A 22,936-nucleotide genomic window follows, 5' to 3' on the forward strand; every position below is an offset into this window, starting at 1 on the left:
TCCCCAGGGACCCCCAGTCCCAGCGGTGCCCTCGGCCTGGAAGCTATGAAACCCTGGCTTTTCAAAGGGAGGTCTGAGGACCAGCAACAGAGACCTCACCTGGGAGCCTGTTAGCATCGCAGACCTCCCCTCTCCCCGCCAGACCTGCAGGAGTGAGCCTGCGTCTGAAGAATGGAGATTTCTAGGAGACTCCTGGGCACATGAAAGTTGTTTGGGAGCCTTCAGGTAAGTGTCTCTGACAGGGCGGGCCCTGAATGAGCACAGAGTCTGCTGTCCCAGGCGGGAGGGACTCGTATCCCTGCCCCTCCCCACCACCCGGAGCCTGGGGAGACCAAGGGGGAGCCTCAGCGCGTCCCCGCAGCCCCGCTCCTTCCCGGGCCGCGCGCCAACCCACCCCAGACCCCCACCCGCCCAGCGGCCCCCATGGGCGGCGGCAGCGGGGAGGCCCGCCCCAGCGCCCCCGCGCTCCTCCCGGGCGGGGTGTCCTCAGACGAGCACAGCTCCTGCCCGGAGGCGGCGGCGCCCAGCGCGGGGTACCCGGCGGCCTGCCCCCTCCCCGGCCATGGCCACGGGTCGCCGTGCGCTCCTGCTGCTCCTGCCGCCGGTGCTGATCGCGCTGGGCGACCTCGAGGGCTCCCGGGCCGGTGAGTGGGGTCCCCGGGAGGGATCTCACCCCGCTCCGCAGGGTGAAGGGTGCAGGGTTCAGGGGGCGCGGGTGTGGGCACTGCAGGGGCGGAGGTGGAGGGGAGCTTGGGGGACCCTCGCTGGACTTAGCAGACTCACGCTCGTCTGCTGAGACCGTTATCTGGGAAGGCGAGGCTGGCCTTCTGAGGGGCCGCCAGGTGAGCCATGCGGCCCCATTTCTAAGCCCTTTTCTCCTCTGCACGCCTGCCCGCGGGTGGGAGGAGGGGGTGGGGATCTAAGGGGGGGGGCTCAGGGGACGAATTGGGTGTCGGTGTCGTCCCCTCCGCTCACTCCACCCGAGTGGGGGCGCACCCTGGCTCTGCCCGTCCCCATCCCCAACGTCGTCCGGGCGCAGTGGACTTGCCCTGGTCTCCGATGGGTTCGCCCTGGAGGTCTCCCAGGCAGCACCCTGAAACCAGGCCGAGAATGAATGGATCAGGGCTGCCTGTCACTACGTGTTCCCAAGTTTCCAGAGGAGGCTGGGACCGGGAAGGGGTGCCTCACTCCCGGAAACCCTAGGGGAAGGTGTGTTAGAAAGCCACTTCCTGCGGCACTTGGTACGCAGGTGTAGGCAGAGCCTGGCAGAGCCCGATGCAGAGGAGAGACCAGTCAATCCCAGTCCCAGCGGGACTGCGCACCCACAGTCCCAAAGGTCTCGGCTGGCGACTTTGGCTGAGTGTAGGAGATGCCCAGCTCTCCCGACAGGTGCTCCTGGCCGCCCCTGGATGGAAGAAGGAGGTGCCACTTAGCACCCAGTGGCTTGTTTTCCAGGAGGGGTGCTGGCTAGCCATCAGACGTTGGCCCCGCCTGGCGGAGCAGCTCAGCGGCGGCAGGAGCCCTTGCTCTGGCGGTTCTGTGTGCACCCTCCTGAAACGGGATTCAAGGGAGGTGGTTATGACTAGGCGGTGCTTTCCAATGCCTTCCGGCGGGAAGACATCTTTAGCATGTCTGATTTGGAACCACACCTGACCCCTGTGCTTTGTATATTGACAGACTATGAGAAAGCCACCATGAACTTAGTACATCAATTACCATGTCTATACATAAGTTTGTTGTTGTTTTTTTTCACAGCAAGCATCTACCGAAATTTGGAAAGTAATATTTGAGAGCCATCTGCAGATAGATGTGTAGAATCTATATGTACATTTGGTTTCTAGACTGAAAGTCACCAGGGCAAGATATTGTTCAAGGCGTGACCCACCTAGCCGTGTGAATCTTTGAGGGCTGACTGCAATCCGAATGGGGGTCCTTTTAGAAAGATCTGCTGGAAGGGGGAGCAAACGAATTGATGCTTTGTCAGTATGTATGTGGTGGATACTGTGCAAGTGGCCTTGTGCCTATTTAATCCTTGCATCTTCCTTTTAGGAGTACTTACTTACTAGCCTCATTTTACAGACAAGAAAACAGGTCCAGAGAGAGGAAGTAACTCATCCAAGGTCCTGGTGTTAGTGGGTGGTCTAACCCTAACCCCAACCCCAACCTCAACCTGGATGGACTGATGACTAAGCCTGTGCTCCCACATTAGCGGTTGGTGACATCAGCTGCTCTCAGTGTCATGGTCTCGGTCAAGTTTGGTGAGATTGCCTGGGATGTGTGAATAGCTGAAAAAGTTTCAGCTACCCATTAATAGCCACTACTTCCTGAATCTTCTATTTAAAATGTTGTGTTTTTTGTTTTTTTGTTTTTTATAAGCTAGCCTTTAAAAAGTCAAACATTAAGTAACTATGCTAGAAGCACTGTCTTAGAGGGATACACGAAAGACTAAGATGGTCTGTTATCCAAGGAGGTATATCTAAGGAATGGCCTCCCATTGTCAATGACCATGGCATTGCTTTGGGTACCACTTTCCATCCCATGTGCATAAAGTATCCCTGGGAGCAGAGACTCCCACTGGCATGGGACATGCAGCTTATGTTTCTGGGGACCAAGGAGTGCCCTTTGCTCTTTGAGAGTTAGGGCAGGGTAGTACCTTAAGTACAGCCAGGCTTTCCGGGGCTTTCCTCTGAGGACCACATTCCAGAACAGGCTTATTTGGACCATTAATCATTCAGGGCTGATAAACATAAATTCATGACTTGAATAAAGCTGGTATTCGTATCTGTTTAAATAAATCGCAGGCAAATAACTGAAAACTTACAAATTTTTTACCAGGCTATTAGAGCTATTCTTATAAAGATGGTATATAGGACCTAAAACTCTAATCTTATTTTAAGATGTACCTACACATGTCTAGAAGTAAACTAGACTGTGAAATCTCAGAGGGAATGTGGGGGAGGGTGGGTGGGAAGTGGTCAACCAAAGAAGTTGTATGCATATATGCATAATCCATGGACACAGACAATAGGGTGGTGAAGGCCTGCGGTGGGAGGTAGGGGTGAGCTAGAAGGGGGTCAATTGGGGGAAAAGGGGACATATATAGTACTTACAACAATAAAATTTAATTAAAAAAAAAAGGATATATCTGCACAGGTCTAAAAGTAAGTTAGAGTCAAGTACTTTAAGCCTAGACCTCTAAACATCTAGACAGATGTTAATTTGTCTCTGGTATTTTACATATATATATATATATATATATATATACACAACTATTCATACTCAGAGTCTTTAAGAGGGAACCAGAACTGGAAATATTCGTATCTGTTTAAATAAGTGTAAATCCACCCCAATCTAATAGGAAAACAGGGAGGCAAATGGCAGAACTCAGCAACAACACCAAAACACCAGAAAGCATGGTTCCCAAGGATCAACACTGCTGAACTCAAGTGGATTTTAGGGCACTGGACCCCCAATTGTCCTAGGCATTAGCTGAAGGAAGATCTTACAAAACCTCCTTTGATTACAGCTAATCATGAAAAGGTGCTCTCTTGTGCCCAAGGAAGCCAGGACCTCATGGTGTTGCTTCTTGGTCACCCAATGCAGATGAAGCCTGGTGTAACATGACGAGGCAAGCTGCATGTGGTGACAGATGTATCCCTGTGGCCTGGCTCTGCAACGGAGAGCGAGAGTGCCCCGATGGGTCCGACGAGCAGTGTGGTAAGCACCTTCCTCTACTGGGTCACGTACTCATCTGTGTCTGGTCTTCACTACTACCGTGTTTCCCCGAAAATAAGACATCCTCCGAAAATAAGACCTAGTGCATGGAAAGATAAGACATCCCTGAAAATAAGACCTAGCACAACTTTGGGAGAAAAAATTAATATAAGACACTGTCTTATTTTCGGGGAAACAGGGTACATACCTGGCCAACAACGACGCTGTCAGTCCTCATAGTTTTACTTACCCTCTTAGGGGGTGTTTGTAAACACTGGGTATTCTGGGCTGTTGCAGGCTTTTAGTGGGTAAAGCCAGGGATGTCTCTTTAAGTGTTCATACCACTGTTACCAAAATAAATAGAAGGCTAGCTGGGATGGAAAATCCAGCAAAAAAAACCTGGTTCCTTACCTTAAATCCAGGCTTACACAACTGTGGCAGCTACTCAAACTGGAAACCCCTTGCCAATCCTAGTGTACACAATTTTAAAAATTATTTTTACATTTAGGGTACATTTATTGAAGCTGGGGACAGTGAAAGAGGCAGGGCCTAGGAGAGAAGAAGCTACAGGAGAGAGCCTCGGTGGAGCTGCTTTGGTTTTCTAAAATTGTTATTGGAGAGAAATGACACTGTCTTAACTCACTGGGCAGTCAGAGAAAAGCGGTTCTTGGGGACAGGTTTAGGAGGTTAGCCTGGGATAAGCTGCCACTGCCCATGGCTACCCTGGTTGCAAGTCTCATAGGGACTCTTAGCATTTAGGAGATGCATGGCTGTGGGGGAAGAACAGGGTGGGCATGTTCCCAGGAGGGAGAGCATCCACAATTACCTTGATATATGATAAACTAGTTCAACTTTTATGTGCTTAGAAATTTTATACAACTAAAAAACAACTTTGCAAAACAAATACAAAGAAAGCTACAACATGATGGAAGTCCAATTAACCACTTGGTAAATGTTTTGCTTCAATAAGGCCCCCAAACTTCTGCGCTGAAAGTGCTCAAAGCCCCGGAAAGGACACATGCACACCTGTGTACAAGAAGAGCCTCCTAACAGATGCCTCACAACCTGTGCAGTGAATATGGAGGGGGAAATTCCTCCTTAAAGGAGCAAACCTCCCTACCAAAATACTCAGTGAGGATTACATTCCTTTGCTATTCCCATGTACACATTTCTGGTGGTTACTTACTGTAATAATTTAACACAAAACCATTGATATAAAGATGAATAATAATACAGGTTAGAATAAAAGTTATACTTGCAGAAATGCTTTGTGCTATGCCCCCCCCACACATACTTCATCCAGTTCCCCAAGTTTATATTTATGATATACACACACACACTAGAGACCTGATGAATGACATTCATGCACTGGAAGGGGTCCCTCTCAGCCCAGCCTATGCCCTCTTGCGGTTCAGGACCCCTCAGAGGATGTCTGATAGCTGGCTTAGGCCCATTCTCCATGGGGACATCCCTCGAGCACATCCCTTGCTTTTGGCTGAGTGGTGCTCCCCCTGTGGGAGCCCACTGACCGCCAGGGGGCAGATCCTGAGTTGAGTGTCTGTCCCCTGGTGGTCAGTGTGTATTATAGTGTCCGGTCGTTCCACTGTTTGGTCAATTTTCATATTAGCCTTTTATTATATACTAGTGGACCAGTGCACAAAATGCACGCATGAGAACATGTGTCCCTCAGCCCAACCTGCACCCTCTCCAGTCTGTGATCCCTCGGTTTAGGCAATCCGGGCTGCTGGCTCCTAACCGCTCACCTGCCTGCCTGATTGCCTCTAACCACTCTGCATGCTGGCCTGCTCACCCCAAACTGCCCCCCCCACCAGCCTGATTGCCCCCAGCTGCCCCTCTGCCAGCCTGCTTGCCCTCAACTGCCCTCCTTTCCTGGCCTGATCGCCCCTAAGCACCTCTGCCTCAGCCCTGCCACCATGGCTTTGTCCAGAAGGATGTCAGGAAGGTCTCCTGGTCTAATTAGCATATTTCCCTTTTATTAGTACACACACCAGCTTCTGCCAGTAGGCATACTTAGGTGGAAGTATTTAAGGGTCTAATTAAAAAACAAACAAGCAGTTGACATGCTGTCTTAGATTTTAATATAGTCTCAAACATCAAAGGAGTTCAAAGAAGTCAACCTATAAAAGCTGACCACTAGCCACCTGTGATGATTTACATTTTTTTAAATAAATAAAATAAAATTCAGTTCTTTTGTCATCCTAGCCAATTTTAAGTGCTCAATAGCCTTATGTGACTAATGGCCATCATTCTGGACAGCACAGCTATATAAAAGGCTTCCATTGTCACAGAGAGTTCTACTGGACATCAGTGTTCGGGGAGAATGATGGGAGAAACGCTTTATTAGCCAGCTAGGGGACAGTTAAGGTAAGGGCAAAGTGACATCGTCAGGGGTCACATGGAAAGGGCAGGCAAGTTTTGGATTGACTCCAGTGACAAAGCAGGGATTGATTTTTCCAGCTGATGGGTATAGTTAAGAGGAAGCACAGATTTAGTGTCCGGACTAACACCTCTTCTCGCCTGCCTCTTCTTACACACCTCCTCTGGCCCGCAGAGGAAACATGCTGCGGACATCCTGGAGCCTGGCAGTGTGACGACGGGAAGTGCATTTCTCTCAGCTGGCTTTGTGACGGTGCGGGGGACTGCTCAGATGGCTCCGATGAGGTTGACTGTGGTAGGTTCAACTTAGTCTTCTCTTTAGTCATAGTCTTTGTTTATTCGCATCATTGATTCACATCCGTAGTATTGGGTGGAACAAGCAAGTCATTAAATAGCCTTACACCGTATGTGCTAAACCCAGGTGTTAATTTGTCTCTGGGGTTACAGGTGACTTTTTACCCACTTCTTCATTTTTCAAAATCACCTAAAATAATAAAAAATATATTATTAGATTTATTGGCTTTTTTGTCTAACTTCTTTGGGATGTATACAAAGCTGTGGCCAAATCGCCAACGATTAACATCCATTTTGACTCTTGGTTTTTCTATAAACAAAGACCATGAGCAAAGCATAAAAGCTTAAATAAACAAGGCCGCAGTACAGCAGCGCTGTCTCACAGAGCCAACTCCTGTCTTTAGAGAGATGGACAGCATGTCCAGACCACAGAGTCCGGTGTCCAGGAAGCTCTGAGTGCCGTGATGCTTGGGAACTCTGTGGTGGCGCCGAGGACTGTGCAGTCGGCTCTGACAAAGCACACTGCCCCCGGGACCAGTGTCTGGCTGGGCAGTGGCAGTGCAAGAACAAGGTGTGTGTCATGGAGGACCGGACATGTGACGGCATCAACGACTGTGGTGACTCCTCGGATGAGGACGACTGCGGTGAGCCTTGCCCTCCCACTTCTGCTTAAAAGGAAGGTTGTTCGGGGAGTGTGGGGGCACGCTGCTTTCTGTAAGTTGTATTTTAATTCCTGTGACTGAGACTAAAAATTCCATATCTAAAAACAGGATGTTTCCTAGCAATGACCTACATGTAGTTGCCCATAGGAACATAGAGCCATATTTGATTAGTAACTCTGCAATGACACCCAAAGCATTGCCTGGAATGTTTCCACGACTCAATTATGGCCAATTCCCAGAGCCCCTAACAGGTGCCTCACATCCTGTGTAGTAAATTGTGGAAGGGAAAAACCCTCATTAAAGGGGAAAGCCCCCAAAGCACTTTCGAGGGCCCTAGTCCTTTCACAGACCACACGCACAATGTGGTGGAACCCCCAACTTCTCTGGAAACCTCAATCTCATCCCATCTTTCCTTTCTAGGCCTAAATCTGCAGTATCCAATATATGCAGATTCTAATATTCCTATAATCAAGTATGGACCTGGTTTTTTAAGATAATATATCTTTTAGGGCTAGTGTTGCCTGGCTTTAATTCTGTTTTCATTAGAAGTGTTTAATACTAGCTCAGTTCAGTTTGAATACTATTTCAATCTGATGCCCAGAGGTCTTCACATCTTTGTTATTGAGTCTTAAGCCTCAATTCCTTGGGAACTTTGCTTAAAAAAAGAAAACTTTATTTTCTACCTAGACTTGCGTTAGGTTGTAGGCATGTTGCCATCTTACCCAGTGTAAGAGGTCTCTGTTTCTATTCTCCCACAACGATCAGTGGACAAGAATGCCTCCCTTCCTTCACAGCTCCCTGTCCGGAAGGCATGGTTGGCTGTGATAAAGGGAAGTGCATCCTGCAGTCCCTGGTGTGTGATGGGGAAGCAGACTGTGCTGACGGAACTGATGAGCCCACTACATGTGGTAAGAAACCAATTGCCTGGCTTTCTAGGAGAAAGGGGAGATTGAGATGAATTTGAATTGAGATTGAGAATGCTGGGACTGAAACTCCGACACAAGCAATTACCCTTCAGCGATGGATCCTTTGCATTTCTCAAGTCCCCTTCCTTGGCTTTGGTCTCCTGAGTGTGAGCAAATGCTACCTGAGTTACCCTCATGTTTCTCTCTCGTTGATGACTGTGCTATTGAGGAGCAAGTCATTTGTTGAAGAAAAAATGGCAAATCTCTAAGGACTTAACAAAGAAAAGACTGGGAAAGGCCTTTCTAGGGGAGGAGGCTCTGAGCACACAGCTCTGGTCTTTAACCCTCTGCTTCTCACAGTAAAAATCACTGTTGCTTTGAGTTAGGCAGAGGGAACGTGGGCATCCGTCTCCAGGTCACTTGGTCATTTTTTTCATATTATCCACCCCTTTCCCCAAATCTTGTCTCAGATCTGGACGATGAAACCTTCTTTAGTCCTGTTAAAGGCTACAAATGACACTTTTTACTAAAGGAACAAAGATACTAAGAACATAAACAATGGGACAAATACAGACTTCTGGTCCTATATAGATATTCACTGGGGTTAGTACATTTTTCTTTCTTTCTTTCTTTCTTTCTTTCTTTCTTTCTTTCTTTCTTTCTTTCTTTCTTTCTTTTTAAAAATATTTTATTGATTTAATTTTTTTTTTGTCTTTCCACAATGCCAGGTTTATTTGGGAATACCTCCTTAATAAGCCTATGGAATTATACTCATGTTACACACAGAGAGGGGAGTTTACCTAATAGAAGTGAGCAGTGTTATAGCGTTAGGCATGAAGTCTCAGTGACTGAGGTGTCTCAGGTGGAGTGAGTTTCAAGCCAGGTGGCTACAGTGGTGGCATGTCCTGTGGAGTGGAGGTCTGGTAGGGCTCCGAGCATGACAGTTGTACAGCCAGCTCGAGCATTGGTGGTTGAGCTGTGAGTTCTTACAGCCCACAGGGGATGGAGGTCTCACCCATATCCAAATGGAGTCCTTATGGGAGTGCTCAGACTTGTGGTTCCTGGCCTCTCCTAAGGGCACTCTGCTACACCCCATTACCTCAGTCCTGACATAGCATGTGACATAACCGTCATGCTGACAGTGACTCCACATTGGGTTGTCAAAAGTGTCCATACCTCTGCTCTCTCTTGTTCTATGTAGTAACCTAATTGCAGTTTCAGCCTCTCCCATAAATGCGAGCTTTACCTAATCAATCTGGAATATCCTGGTCAGGACTAGTGAGGTAATCTGTCTGACAGACCTCTTCCATCCCCCAAGGGAAGATGAGCTAATCCACTCTTTCTTTGTCCCTGTCCCCTCTGCCTTCCATTTTTCAGCTCCTTATGGCTCCTTTCTATCTGCTAGATAGGATGCTGCCCTATTCATGAATGGATGAATAAAGCTACATACATCTTCAAATTTGCTTTGTTGAATTTTTGTTATTTAACAGTAGATATTGTCATTCCCATGTAGAGGGGAAGTTTAGGTACAGAGAGTTTTGACCTCCACCTATTTTGTTGATTTTTTACAGAGAAGAAGGTGCAATGATACTTAGAAACATTGATGAGAGAGAAACACCAATCAGCTGTCTCCTGCATATCCCCTACTGCGGATGTGCCTGCAACCAAGGTACATGCCCTTGGCCGGAATCAAATCTGGGACCTTTCAGTCCCCAGGCAGACTATCCACTGAGCCAAACCAGTTTTGGCTACATTTTCATATCACTTCCTAAGGAAAGGGCTTCCAGTTGCCCACAAAGCCTAGAGAAAATAGAGAAGAGGCTGCTGGCCCCTCCATGGGTGAACAATATACCAACACTTGACATTGTCCAGCGTATCTACCGAGAAAGAAACTCTTTGCCCTGCTTTCTGATTCCCAACTTTCCCTTTTCTACAGTCTTGACCCACTGCCTCCACATTCCCAGGTTAGAAGTCAGGGACAAAAGTTATCCTTAACCAGTCTCCAGTCCTCATACAGTAGACGGTTATGGCACATGCAGTTTATAAAATGTTTGCTCTTTACTGTCGGCTGTACTGACCCCTGTCCTGTCTCCACCAGGTAGAAGCTGCTCTCTGGCCAACGGGGGCTGCGAGGGGCAGTGCAGCGAGGCCAGTTGGGGTGTCCGGTGTTCCTGTGGAGCTGGATGGCAACTGCAGCCGGATGGTCAGAGCTGTGGGGGTCAGATTCACTCTGCTCATCTTTTTAAAAAAAGTTTTTGTTGTTTAAAATACACATATCATACAATTTATCATTTTAATCATTTTTAAGTGTACAATTCAGTGGCATTGAGTACACTAAGGATGTTGTGCAACCATCCCCAATATCCATTTCCAGAACTTTCCATCATCCCCAGTAGAAACTGTACCCATTAACAATCCCTCCTCAAGCTCCCTTCCCAATCCCCTGATAACCTCAATGGACTTCGTGTCTCTATGAATTTGCTTATATTCTAGCGCCATATATAAGTGGAACCATACAGTATTTGTCCTGTTGTGTCTGATGTATTTTACGTAGCATGTCTTTAAAGTTCATCCATGTTGTAGTATGTCGCAGAATTTTTTTTTTCTTTTTAAGGCAAAATACTCCCTTGTTTGTTTTTATCTCTTCATCCGTTCATCAACTCTTGGGTTTGTTTCTACCTTTTGACTGCTGCGGATAATGCTGCTATGAACATTGGTATACAGGTATCTACAATATTTGAGTCCCCACTTTCAAATCTCCTTAGTCTATACCAGAAATGGAACTGCTGGATTATATGCTAAATTCTGGATTTAATTTAACTTTTTGAGGGACTATCAAATTGTTTTCCGCAGTGACTGTACTGATCGACATTCTCACCAGCAATGCAGAAGGGTTCCAATTTCTCTGTTCTTGCCAATGCTTATCATCATCCTCTTTTTGTGGGAATTGTTGACTAATAAAAAAATATTGAATTCAGCATCTTTCTTTTATGGGACTTGTGGGTTTTTGCCATAGAATAAATAGATTTTCTTTTTTTCTTTCTTTCTTTTATTCTTTCTTTCTTTCTTTCTTTCTTTCTTTCTTTCTTTCTTTCTTTCTTCTTTTTTTCTTTCTTTCTTTGAGTTAGTTTGTTAGTTTATTTATTTATTTGTTTTTATTTTTTTATTAAATTATTATCTGTGTACATATTTTACCATTGCCCCCCCTCCCATATAAACCCTCCCTCCCCAGAGTTTTGTGTCCATTGGTTATACTTATATGCATGTATACAAGTCCTTCGGTTGATCTCTTATCTCCCCCAGATCTCCCTATCCAGAATATATATTCTTGTCACTCATGGCCATGCCTAAGGTCTATGGCATGGGCAGCAGGACCGAGTCTGAAGTGAGAGCCCATTTTGTGTTTATCCTTTCTTGTTCCTCCTAGCTGACCTTCTCTAAGTTACCTAATCCTTCAAGTCTCATTTCCCCCTTTTGCAAAATGGGATTATGATGCCAGAATGACTAAAATAAATGTCATGCATCTTCATAATTCATTAATAATCTGAAAAAGGTATGGCTGTTACTGTGCAGCTCTTGTCCATAAAAAATATAGGACAGTATTTTAGGCTAAAATGTGATTGGAGGGTCGAAGATTTATTGTCTTGATGTTTTGTTCTAAAGGGTAGATCTGCTCTGACACCCTGAACCAGGTCAATGACCCCTGTTCAATAGCTCCCTCTCTCTTCATGGATTTCACCTGCAATCCTACCCACTTAGGAAGAAAAGATGTAAGAGGAAAGGCCCTGGTTTATTAGACAGCATCAGAGTTATATTCAACAATTATTTTTATATTAAGAATTCATCAAGAATTGCAATGAGCCTATTTTAAACAAGACAGCTAAATTTATTAATCTTCTATTAGAAGTATGAAGTCTGAATCTGGTCATGACCTTGGAGGGGTCTAGGTTTTACACACATGCTCAGACTACTGCAGCATCCTTCTTGGGTCACAGCTCATTGTAGTGATTGGTTAGCCACTGAGCTTGACTTGTGGTCACATATTGATTATTCTTCCTCAGCCTAGGAAGGCATTATTCTACTTTAGGACCCTGTAATTTTGGAGGAATAATTTCCCCTGGCAATGCCCTCAAGGAACCATATTCCTTCCTGCTTAAAAAACAAAAACCCTCCTAGTCCTATGACTCATACTCTAAACTTTAGAGTCTAAAGGGTTCCTGCCATCTGGCTTTGAGGAAATAGTTGTACCTAATTTAAATTCTGCCAGCTATACCTGTGAGGCTTAAGCCTTTTCCATCATCTTGGATGAGATGTCCCATGTCTCAGTAGGTCCCAAGACTTGTCATTCTGAATTAAGTTCCGGCTGGCCTAACAAGTGACACATCCCCAACCAAGAATGTTGCTAGGATAACATAGATCAGTATTCTGTACCAACCAAACATCTAGCTCCCTATATTTAAGTTTCTGCTGAATTATATTTATACTAGAGGCCCGGTGCGTGGATTTGTGTACTGGTGGCTGTATCTTGGTCTGGCCTGCGGGTATTGACCGAAACTACATCCCCTGAGGGATGTTGTAGTGCCAAAGCAGCAGGCAGCCAGGGAGGAGCCCGAGCCACTCCTGCTCATCCAGGTCCCGCTGGGCCTACTGCCAATGCTTAGTAGCCTGCTGCCACATCACTGTGGTTTCCATGCCTGTTCTAGGGCAATAGTGGTGTACCCATGACTGAGAAGCGGTTGTAGGCTCAGGTCCAGGCAGTCCCTATGCCGGACCTGATCTGGATGGGGAAGAGGCACACAGGGGGAGTCTCCAGGGGAGCTGTGTTTGCCAGCCATGAGCCCAGCATTTGGCACCTGTTGGTCAGCTGAGCAGTGCTTCCACTGTGGGAGCACCCTGACCACCAGGGGGCAGCTCCTGCATTGAGCATCTGCCCCCTGTGGTCAGTGCATGTCATGGCTACCAGACAATTGGTCAGTCAACCGGTTGCTCAGGCTTTTATATATAGAGATACATGGGAATTCTATAGAGGCAGGGACTGTCTATTCCAGCACCTGGCACAGTGACTTCCATATAATATATGTCCAATGAGCATCTGAAAAGTGTCCCAAAGGAACAAAAATACTCAGGTGGTTTCATAGGTATTTTCTAACTTTTAGCTCTTTGTCATTAGATGTAGATGAGTGCTCTATGGCATACAGTCCTTGTGACCAGCTGTGTCATAATACACCAGGCTCTTACTCCTGTGGGTGTACTCAAGGTTACCAGCTCTTCAATGGCACCCGCTGTCAGGTTATAGGTGAGTTCCAATACCCAAAGCAAAGCCTAGCTCCTGCTCTATTCTCAGCAGTAATTATAAATAAAAATGATATAGTCAGTTCACTTTAAGATTTAGTATTAGAGATGACTTCATTCTTTCTATAAAAAGCTGCTATTATAACATTCCTTGGCCAATTTGAGTGTCGGTTGCTATTAGGTGTCTTTAAAATGACTTACTCCATCAGCTATGCAACTAGGTCCTCCAGAAACCTAATCAATGTAATCTTACTTTGACCTGTGCTTCTTTAATGATAGGACACTTAATTACTTTGGCTGCTATTTACAAAGATAAGAGAGGACTTCAGTCTAGATAATGAGAAGGGCTGAATCTGATTTATTATATTTATTTATTTTTTTATTTATTTTTAATATATTTTATTGATTTTGTACAGAGAGGAAGGGAGAGAGATAGAGAGTTAGAAACATCGACGAGAGAGAGTCATCGATCAACTGCCTCTTGCACACCCCCTATTGGGGATATGCCCGCAACCAAGGTACATGCCCTTGACCAGAATCGAACCTGGGACCTTTCAGTCCCCAAACCAATGCTCTATCCATTGAGCCAAACCGATTTCAGATATATATATATATATATATATATATATATATATATATATATATATATATATATATTTTTTTTTTTTTAGAGAGAGATCAATTTGTTCCATTTATTTATGCATTCATTGTTTGCTTTGCCCTGACCTGGGATCGAACCCTGCAAGCTTGTCATATCAGGACAATACTCTAAGTGAACTACCCTACCAGGGCTGAATCTGAAATCAAATAAGGCAGAAAAGTTCCAAAGATTAGTTTTAATGTGCCAGAGTTCAGAGGAGTAGTTGAGACATATGATAGTCAACTAGATCTCCTTTGGATATACTTAGTCCAGACTTCAGGGATAAGTAGATGCTGGCATAGGAAATAGGATAGCATCTTCAGTTAAAGAGAATGGTGTGAAAGAAAGGTGCAAAGTAATGTGTCATTACTTTTCTTCTACTTCTATTGCAGATGGTGCTGTGAGAATTCTCATAGCAGCAGATCGAGAGCTTGGTGTCCTGGATCAAAGAACAGGCATCTATGAGACTCTGCTACCTATAAAATCGAGACCTACTTCTGTTGCGTATGATTTTGAGAAAAGCATGTACTTTTGGGTGGATGAATTCTTAAATATATTTGTCCTTGGAAAACCAAAGTCTGTTTCTCTCTATCCAGGTATCTTTCTTGATGTTAAAAACCTGAACTTCTTAATGCTACTTAAACTTGGTATAAGAAGCATATGCATCCTATCCAGATACCTTCCTCTGTAATTTACTTACCTTGAGTCATGATAGTACATAAAATCCCAATTTGGTATAAGACTCTGTAGTGTGTATGCTCTAAAGGAGCTTTGTAGAATTAGATAAGTTCTGGGACATGGGCTCAGGCCAAGGTTAGTCATAGCTCTCTCTCCAGGAATGTGACCTTGAGTAAGTTGTAAAATCCTGTTAGCCACCCTCCATAAGATGAAGGAGCATGGGGATGCATGTGAAAAAGAGGTAGAGTTCATGACAATTCACCTGAGACTTCTGATGTAAAAAATGGCTCCAAATTGAAATCACATTCTCTTTGATTCCTTGGTTATACTTCTGCTAAGGTCTTTCTCTTTACCTACTACCGAGTGTGTATTGGGAACACCCTTCAGTCACTTCTTGTATCCTATTTGCCTCATTGTACAGCTTGAAATTAGAAGCTGTAGAAAAGTTATGTCTTTTTTTAAAAGATAAAATGGGTAGCCCGAGCTGGTTTTGCTCAGTGGATAGAGTGTCAGCCTGTGGACTCAATGGTCCTGGGTTCAATTCCGGTCAAAAGCACATGCCCTGGTTGGGGGCTTGGTTCTCAGTGGGGAGTGTGCAGGAGGCAGTCAATCAATGAGTCTCTCTTATCATTGATATTTCTAACTCTCTCTCCCTCTCCCTTCCTCACTAAAATCAATAAAAACATATTTTTAAAAAAGCTAAGATGGGTATAGAAGAATACAGAAACATAATACTGTTTTCTGTGTCCCCAGAACTCAAAACAGTGAACAGTGTCTCTTTGGACTGGTTCACGGGACAGTTATATTGGGCTAGCAGCTTTGCAAGGGTCATCTGTGCTGGTTTAAGTGATGGCAGAGGATACGTCAGAATCCTGGAAAAGGATCTTGTGCCAGAGCAGCTAATTGTGTTTCCTGTAAAGAAGTAAGTAGTGTTTCTTTGGGAATACATCCAAAATCATTGCTTATCTTAGATATTTAAGTTTACCTTTTATATTTTACATGATGACAAGAAGATAATTTAATCTCTCTAATTTTTGAAATATGTTTTTTATTGATTTTTAGAGCAAGAGGAAGGGAGATAAAGAGATAAAAACATCTATGAGAGAGAAACATCATGAATCAGCTGCCTCCCACATTCCTCTCCCCCCCATCACCGGGGTCATGTTCCCTGACCAGAAATGGAACTGGTGACCACTTAGTTAGTAGTTATGTTGAGCCCTATTGGCCAGGCCACTTCAACCTTTTCAATCTAGGTTTCATTTTCTCTAAGAAATGAATCAATTTTGAAGTCTAAATTGAATATATGCAGCCAAACTTTTCAAAGTCTAAGAGCAGAAATCTCTAGCATTCTTAGCAGTGCAATCATATGAGACCTGTATGACAGAGCTGAGGGAGCCTGGCTGTTCAGAATAATGTATGTGCAACTGAGGGGGTTGTCTAACACCCTGTGCTTCTGCCTTTCTCAGGTACCTGTACTGGGTAAATCGAGGTCAGAAAGGCATGAGGACTATTGACACTGCAGGGATGGATGGCTCTGATAGGAAGGTGCTTGTGGTTGTAAACATGGAGGACCCTGTAGGACTGACACTTGACCATGTGACGGGCAGGCTCTACTGGATCAGTGAATATAAAAAGGTATTGTGGAGAGGTCAGAAGGAAGAGGTAAACCCTTTTAGTTGGGGACTTTTGGGATGACTATGTGTAAGTATAAAATTCTCTTAAGTCTCACATCAACTCAGTGAAGCTCATTCTGGCCATGAAAACTGAGAAAAACAAGTTATAATTAACCAATATCTTTAGGCAGATCCAGACAGCATCAGCATAAGTTGGGAGATTTTGTGGAATTTTCTTCAACTCTCTGTAGTCAAACTTAGCACTGGAATCTCCTGGTCTATGTCGTAGCTAGGATGCAAAACCTTTAAAGATGACAGACCACTTCTTAAAAGCATACAGTTATGTAGGTACTTCAGTGCCTTGTACTCATATTTCTAGTTTTTAATATTGCAGTTCATGTTATTTCATTTTTGGAAGCAACAGACTAAAAGACATGGTGGCTAAAGCACAGGCTTGGGATTCATGTTTTTAAGCCTATTACTTCTGGCTGTGATTTTGCCCACTTATGGTGTCTCATTAACCTCTCTGAAGAGAGATTGAATCCATACTTCAGAAGGCAGTTGGAGAATATAGTGAAAGGATGTAGTACAATGTGTGGTTGCCGACAGTAAATTATGGTAGCTTCTTGTACAACAAATTTGCACAAGAAGCAGTTCAATACACTGGCTTTGACATTCGCCTGCATGAATCTAAGATGAGTTCATCCCTATCATGTTAATGTCATGTGAAGATGTTTAGTTAGTGTCCAAGAAACTGAGGTGCACTAACATTGCCAGCACCTGTTGCTAATGCTTCCATGCTCTCATGAGATGCTCTAATCCTTCAGTCCATAGAGACGGTGAACGTGGACGGCAGTGGCAGGCACACCTTCCCTGAGATCTTCTTGGAAGATGAAGAACCAGTAGGACTAGCTGTATTTGAGAACTCTTTCATCTGGGCAAATAAAATACAGCTGTTTCACACTTCACCCCACACCCCAAAGGAGAGAGTGGTGCTGCTAAATGCTTCCATATCTGCTCTGTCAGTCCTCCATAAATCCCAGCAGCCTAAGAGTAAGTCCAAGGCTTGCTTCTGAAATGCTTATGAACCAGAATACATACTAAACAGCAAGTAGAAACTACCTACATTATTATTGTGGTCTAGTGTTGGAAGGCAGGGGAAATGTTCTGGGTATGATTCCAGACTTATACAGGACTTCTCAGTAAGATGAACTGAACAAAAATGTCTACTTGGAAACTCATTCCAAGTATGTACCTTTTACTTGTCCAGCACAGAGCCAAGTTTTTAATGTCTAAAACACACAAAACAGGGCAGGAAGCTATAAGTATTTCTCTCTCTTGGACCACGACCAGCACGACTAGAGAGCAGACATGAGTCCTAAGTAGGGAGGTGGGGAATTGAGAAAATGAAAGAGACAGACACAGAGACAGTAGGGAAAGCTGGGACCAGCTGGGACAGCTGGCCCTCTAATGAAGAGACAGTAACCCAGAGCTGATGCAGCATGTTTATTTTATACAGTATGATTCCAGCAAGTTTTACTAGTGTTTAAGACAAAAGAAATTACGTGAAATCATGGTTAAAGATCAAGCTGTAATTCTCATTATTGTGGTTTCTTTGTAATGGTCACTCCTGGCTGAACCCAGATAATTGCGTCTATTCCTTGTGCCTGGCTGAACTTAGATAATGAAACCCACCCCCTGGCACCTGAGCTAAGGGTCAGGCTGACAACATACCTGCCTCTGGCATGGTATGTTTCCAGGATGTGGCTCTGCCAATGCCACTGGACTCAGCTGACAATAATGAAAGAAATGCTCATGTGCCTTCTTCCCTGGCACTCTCTACAGTAAGCTATTCACAGAAGGGCTAGAATAGTTTATTCACTGACAATGTCAACTGATAACAGAAAATTGAACCAAATTTATAAAAAGAAGTCAAATATTCATTGACTACAAGTTAAAAACTTTTGTTAATATGAAATTCTGCTCAGATAATGCTTCTTAATTGGGTCTAAGAAACTAGCTAAAGTAGAGATCCTAGATCACTATTTACTTGTAAACAAGTTTTCCTATAAGCAAGTTAGACAGTCATTTTGTTTTAGCTCAAGGGAGAAGGTGCTATTTGTTGAAGTTTTATTGGTCTGAGCGTAATATATAGATAGGAATTGTCATTATCTGAGGGATAGGAGACCACAGGAGTTCACAGGTCAACATTCCTAACCTAGGCGGTAACAAGCATTTTGGTGTTCCTATCATTGTTAAAATGACTGAACTTCCCTTGAGTATTAATTTTTGAACTAGTATGGATAAATAAATCTGAGATTGTATCTAATCTATTTCTATTTTAAAATAGGCAGATATGGGGTGTGTGCTCCAGGTTCTTGTAGCCACTTGTGTCTCTTGTCCCCTGTCCATCCCAAGGGGTATAAGTGTGCCTGTCCAGAGGGAATGTCTCTTTTATCTTCTGGTTCTTGTAGTGGTAAGTATGCTGGGTGAAATGGGCTGGGCTCAAGGAGGCATATTCTCTGATAGCCCTGGAAATAATATAGCTTGTATTTTTGTATCAATCACATTTATACCTACAATCTACTTTGGTAATGTTTTGTTATCAAAAGATTTTGCTTAGGTAGTTTTTTTTTTTCCTTTGTGCTAAGATATACATTACATAACATTTACCATTTTAACCATTTTAAGTATATAGTTTAGTGGCACCAAGTATATTCTCATATTTGTACAACCATTATTGCCATTCATTTCCAGAATTTGTCATCTTCCCAAACTGAAGTTCTATACCCCTTGGTTAATAATTCCCACTTATATCTCCCCAAGCCCCTGAAAACCACCATTTTACTTTCTGTTTCTGAATTTGACTACACTAGATACTTCATATGAGTGGAATCATATAGTGTTTTTTCTTTTGTGACTGGCTTATTTAACTTAGCATAATGTCCTCAAGGTTCATCTACATTGTAACATGATTTTTTTTTCTTTTTAGGACTGAATAATATTCCATTTTGTTCATTCATCTATCCATTAATGGGTTTGATTAGTTTTCACACAGGAAAAGAAATAGCTCACACCACTCAATTTTGCATGCAAAACAACAACTAAGTTGGTATAAGAAATAAATCCTCTATGTCTAGTCTTATGACTATTATGTGCTCTGACTTACGTTTGTAAAATAGTATCTACTTCAATATAGTCCTTCGTGTTGCTATTCTCACTTTCAGTATTAAAGACTACATAATCATTGAACATCTCTAACCAAATTACTTGACTTTTTTCTACAGGACATTGATATTTTAAGAATAGATAATATAAACATGTTCATGGTATAATTACCTTTAAGTAACACAATGCATAGGTAGCCACGGGATGAAATCCTGGTGTAATAAGCTGTTGTGCCAAACTCAAGACTTCAGCTTAAGTTGTATTTTGAACATTCTTTGTATAGTTCAATACCCAATTAACTTTCCTTTACCCGGGCAATAGAGTTTGCAATTCTCTGTGCCGAGACTTGGGTGCTGTCAGCAAGGATTTGAGGACATCACCGGGTCAAATGGAGCTGGACTCCAGCCCTAATCCTTATGCTTCTGAGTTCACCTTTCAGCAGAAATTTGGAGTCAGTGCCTTGGGAAAGCTGAGCAACACTTTCTTTTGCCCAAATGACTCCTTCTCTAAGGAAGATAGGCAGTCATGTTGCATGTGTGAAGTTTATTAAGGTCCCTTTCTGGGAATACCTCAGCTTGAGAGAGGGGCATTGATGAAGATAGAAGCTTGGGCTTATCTGACATAGGAGGAACAGTAAATCTCTCCTTTTCCCTGGTAGACTTAAAACTAGTGTTTTCCACTGGCAAACGGCTCTACTTGTTGAAAATTGGTTTTATGGGAACTGCGATAGAGAGAACCCTAGTTCAAGAGCATCCTAGCAACATCTATCTACTGGATATTGACTGGAAAAGAAACCTCATCTACTGGACAAGTGCTCAGGGACATCTGTTCTGCTCAACTGGCTATTCAGGAAAAAAGCAAGAGATTTGGACAGAGCGTGCAGGTCAGTTGGGATGGCTGTTTTGGATTTGTCCTTTTTTTCTTTTTGGCTCTAAAATTACTAAGAACAAAAACAAACAAACAAACAAAAAAACCTTTCCTGTTTCTGATCCAAATCAATCTTAATGCCAAAGAGTGGTTTTTAACTAATTGGAATATTGTGTTTCTCATTTACTCTTTTTATAAGAGGAGTGCAGACTGGTAAAGGCTACCATGGTTTGGGAAGTCCTAGAGTCAGTAATAAAGTTTGATTTTTTTTTTTCCTGGCCTTAAGTCTGAGTATGATAGAAATGAATCTTAAATACTTCAATTTTGCATTACAGATTTTCTTCCACTAATTTAGAAGTAATTTGCAATGCAGATTTCAGAGAGAACTAGCAAGATATTTTCTTAATATGGTAATATATACTTTCTCTCCCTCCCACACTCCTAAATGCCACTCCCCAACTTTAGCTCCCTCTACTCAGCCTAAATGTAAACATCTATTTTATAAAGGAAAACTGAGACTTGAACTCTTTGGTGAATCATTTGATCTTTGAATGTGTGTGCTTTTTGTATTCTTTTTTCCTTTTTTGTACTCTCATGTACCTAGGATATGCTTTAGTGAAAGAAGTGCTGTGTTGAACTGCATGTTACTATATTGCAGTAAAGTCTATCCAGAAAACTGTGGGCAGCACAGTGCTGGCACTTAGGAGTTCTAGTACTTGACACGAAGAACTTTTAGGAGAAACTGAAATGGACAGTAGTCAGTGACACAGCTGATGGACAGTAGTCAGTGACACTCTTATCATGAATTACTTCTTACTTCATTTAAATGCTATCTTCCCTCAGCTGACTAGTCTTTGCTAACTGGTTTTTGTGTTGCAATTATTATATCAAGGAATTGTAGGAGGCTAATAATTTCATTTGAACTTCTTCTACTGTTGAATATTCAGTCTCTGTGGTAGGGAGATGTGAAATTATATTATATATATGTACACACACACACACACACACACACACATACATACACACTAGAGGCCTGGTGCATGAAATTCATGCATGGGTGGAGTCCCTAGGCCTAATCAGCTATCAAGGCTGATCAAGGCCAGGCCAATCAGGGTCTGCTGGCCTTCTGGCCGGAAGGAGAGACAGGGAGAGGGGCCACAGAAGGTTTGCTGGCCAGGGGAAACTGGCTGTGAGAGTGCACTGGCCAGTAGGGAGCAGCTCCTGTGTTGAGTGCATATCATAATGACCAGTTGTTCCAGTCATTCTGGTCATTCTGGTGGCTTAGGCTTTTAAGTATATAAATGTCTGCCCCGAGTTTCTGGAACAGAACTCCTAAGACCTTTTAATTCCTTGAACCCATGGTCTGCAAACTGTGGCTTGAGAGCCACATGCAGCTCTTTGGCCCTTTGAGTGTGGCTCTTCCACAAAATACCATGGCCTGGGCGAGTCTATTTTGAAGAAGTGGCATTAGAAGAAGTTTAAGTTTAAAAATTTGGCTCTCAAAAGAAATTTTAGTTGTTGTACTGTTGGTATTTGACTGTTGACTAATGAGTTTGCCGACCACTGCCTTAAGTGATAGAAGCATCTAATGCAGAGCTCCCAAATCCCTTGGAATCTGCTGGGCAATAGCATCTTTTGTTATAAGGAGGCATTTTTTTGTGGCTCCTGGATGAAGGTTGGTCATCACAAAGAACAAGCCATGATTAGAAGCTTGGAACTTTCAGCCCAGGAAGCAGAAAGAACTTATAGCACATTATGGCCTGTGTGCACTGGCTTCTCTATCATCCATGCCCTGCTACCATGCCTTGCCTATTTGTCAACTTCCTGGTAGTTAACATTTGAATTCTTATTAAACACCCAGGGTGTGCTGGGATATATTTAACAACTAGCTCTCCTGGGGGGAAAAATGTGTGTATATAGACCTACATATGTTTATAATAAAGCTTACCATTAAAAAAAATATGCGATACTTGCCGAAGCCGGTTTGGCTCAGTGGTAGAGCATCAGTCTGCGGACTGAAGGGTCCCAGGTTCGATTCTGGTCAAGGGCATGTACATTGGTTGCTGGCACATCCCCAATAGGGGGAGTGCAAGAGGCAGCTGGTCAATGTTTCTCTCTCATCGACGTTTCTAGCTCTCTCTCTCTCTCTCTCTCTTCCTCTCTGTAAAAAATCAATAAAAATATATTTTTTTTAAAAAAAAAAAAAAAAAAAAAAAAAAAAAAAAAAAAAAATATGCGATACAACTTACAAATAATGAGATATAGGACATTCTTTTTTTTAAATATATATATATATATTAATATATTTTATTGATTTTTAACAGAGAGGAAGGGAGAGAGATAGAGAGCTAGAAATGCTGATGAGAAACATTGGCCAGCTGCCTCTTGCACACCCCCTACTGGGGATGTGCCCTCAACCAATGTACATGCCCTTGACCGGAATCGAACCTGGGACCTTTTAGTTCGCAGACCGATGCTCTACCACTGAGCCAAACCAGCTTCGGCTATAGGACATTCTTTGTTTTAAATTTTATATAGCCAACTAATTTTCATAGATTTCTTTCTTATTCTGAATTCTGGGATCTTAGCCAACCTCTGGTTGCAGTTCAATCAAAATTTAACAAAATCCAACAGTGAATAAAAGCTTGACTTCTGATGCATTATCGAATGACTGTAGTCTGGATGTGAATGCTGCCTGATACTTGT

The 22,936-nt window shown here is 43.3% G+C and overlaps 1 protein-coding gene across 2 annotated transcripts in view; it reads left to right on the forward strand.

Moving 5' to 3' along the window:
- The first annotated feature begins 3,606 nt into the window (after positions 1-3,606).
- LOC118730422 (low-density lipoprotein receptor-related protein 1B) overlaps positions 3,607-22,936 on the forward strand; it is a 45,272-nt gene continuing 25,942 nt past the window's right edge. For both annotated transcript variants that reach the window (XM_045588911.1, XM_036458382.2), the window contains exons 1-12: positions 3,607-3,717; positions 6,287-6,406; positions 6,810-7,049; positions 7,862-7,975; positions 10,071-10,190; positions 13,143-13,268; positions 14,297-14,500; positions 15,336-15,504; positions 16,049-16,217; positions 17,023-17,248; positions 18,546-18,671; positions 20,022-20,246. In XM_045588911.1, the coding sequence (XP_045444867.1) occupies positions 3,621-3,717; positions 6,287-6,406; positions 6,810-7,049; positions 7,862-7,975; positions 10,071-10,190; positions 13,143-13,268; positions 14,297-14,500; positions 15,336-15,504; positions 16,049-16,217; positions 17,023-17,248; positions 18,546-18,671; positions 20,022-20,246 (1,936 nt within the window). In that variant the 5' untranslated portion in view covers positions 3,607-3,620. The remainder of the gene's footprint in view (positions 3,718-6,286; positions 6,407-6,809; positions 7,050-7,861; positions 7,976-10,070; positions 10,191-13,142; positions 13,269-14,296; positions 14,501-15,335; positions 15,505-16,048; positions 16,218-17,022; positions 17,249-18,545; positions 18,672-20,021; positions 20,247-22,936) is intronic.

The sequence above is a fragment of the Pipistrellus kuhlii genome, unplaced genomic scaffold, assembly GCF_014108245.1.
Source record: "Pipistrellus kuhlii isolate mPipKuh1 unplaced genomic scaffold, mPipKuh1.p scaffold_m20_p_3, whole genome shotgun sequence".
In the NCBI taxonomy this organism is placed as follows: Eukaryota; Metazoa; Chordata; class Mammalia; order Chiroptera; family Vespertilionidae; genus Pipistrellus; species Pipistrellus kuhlii.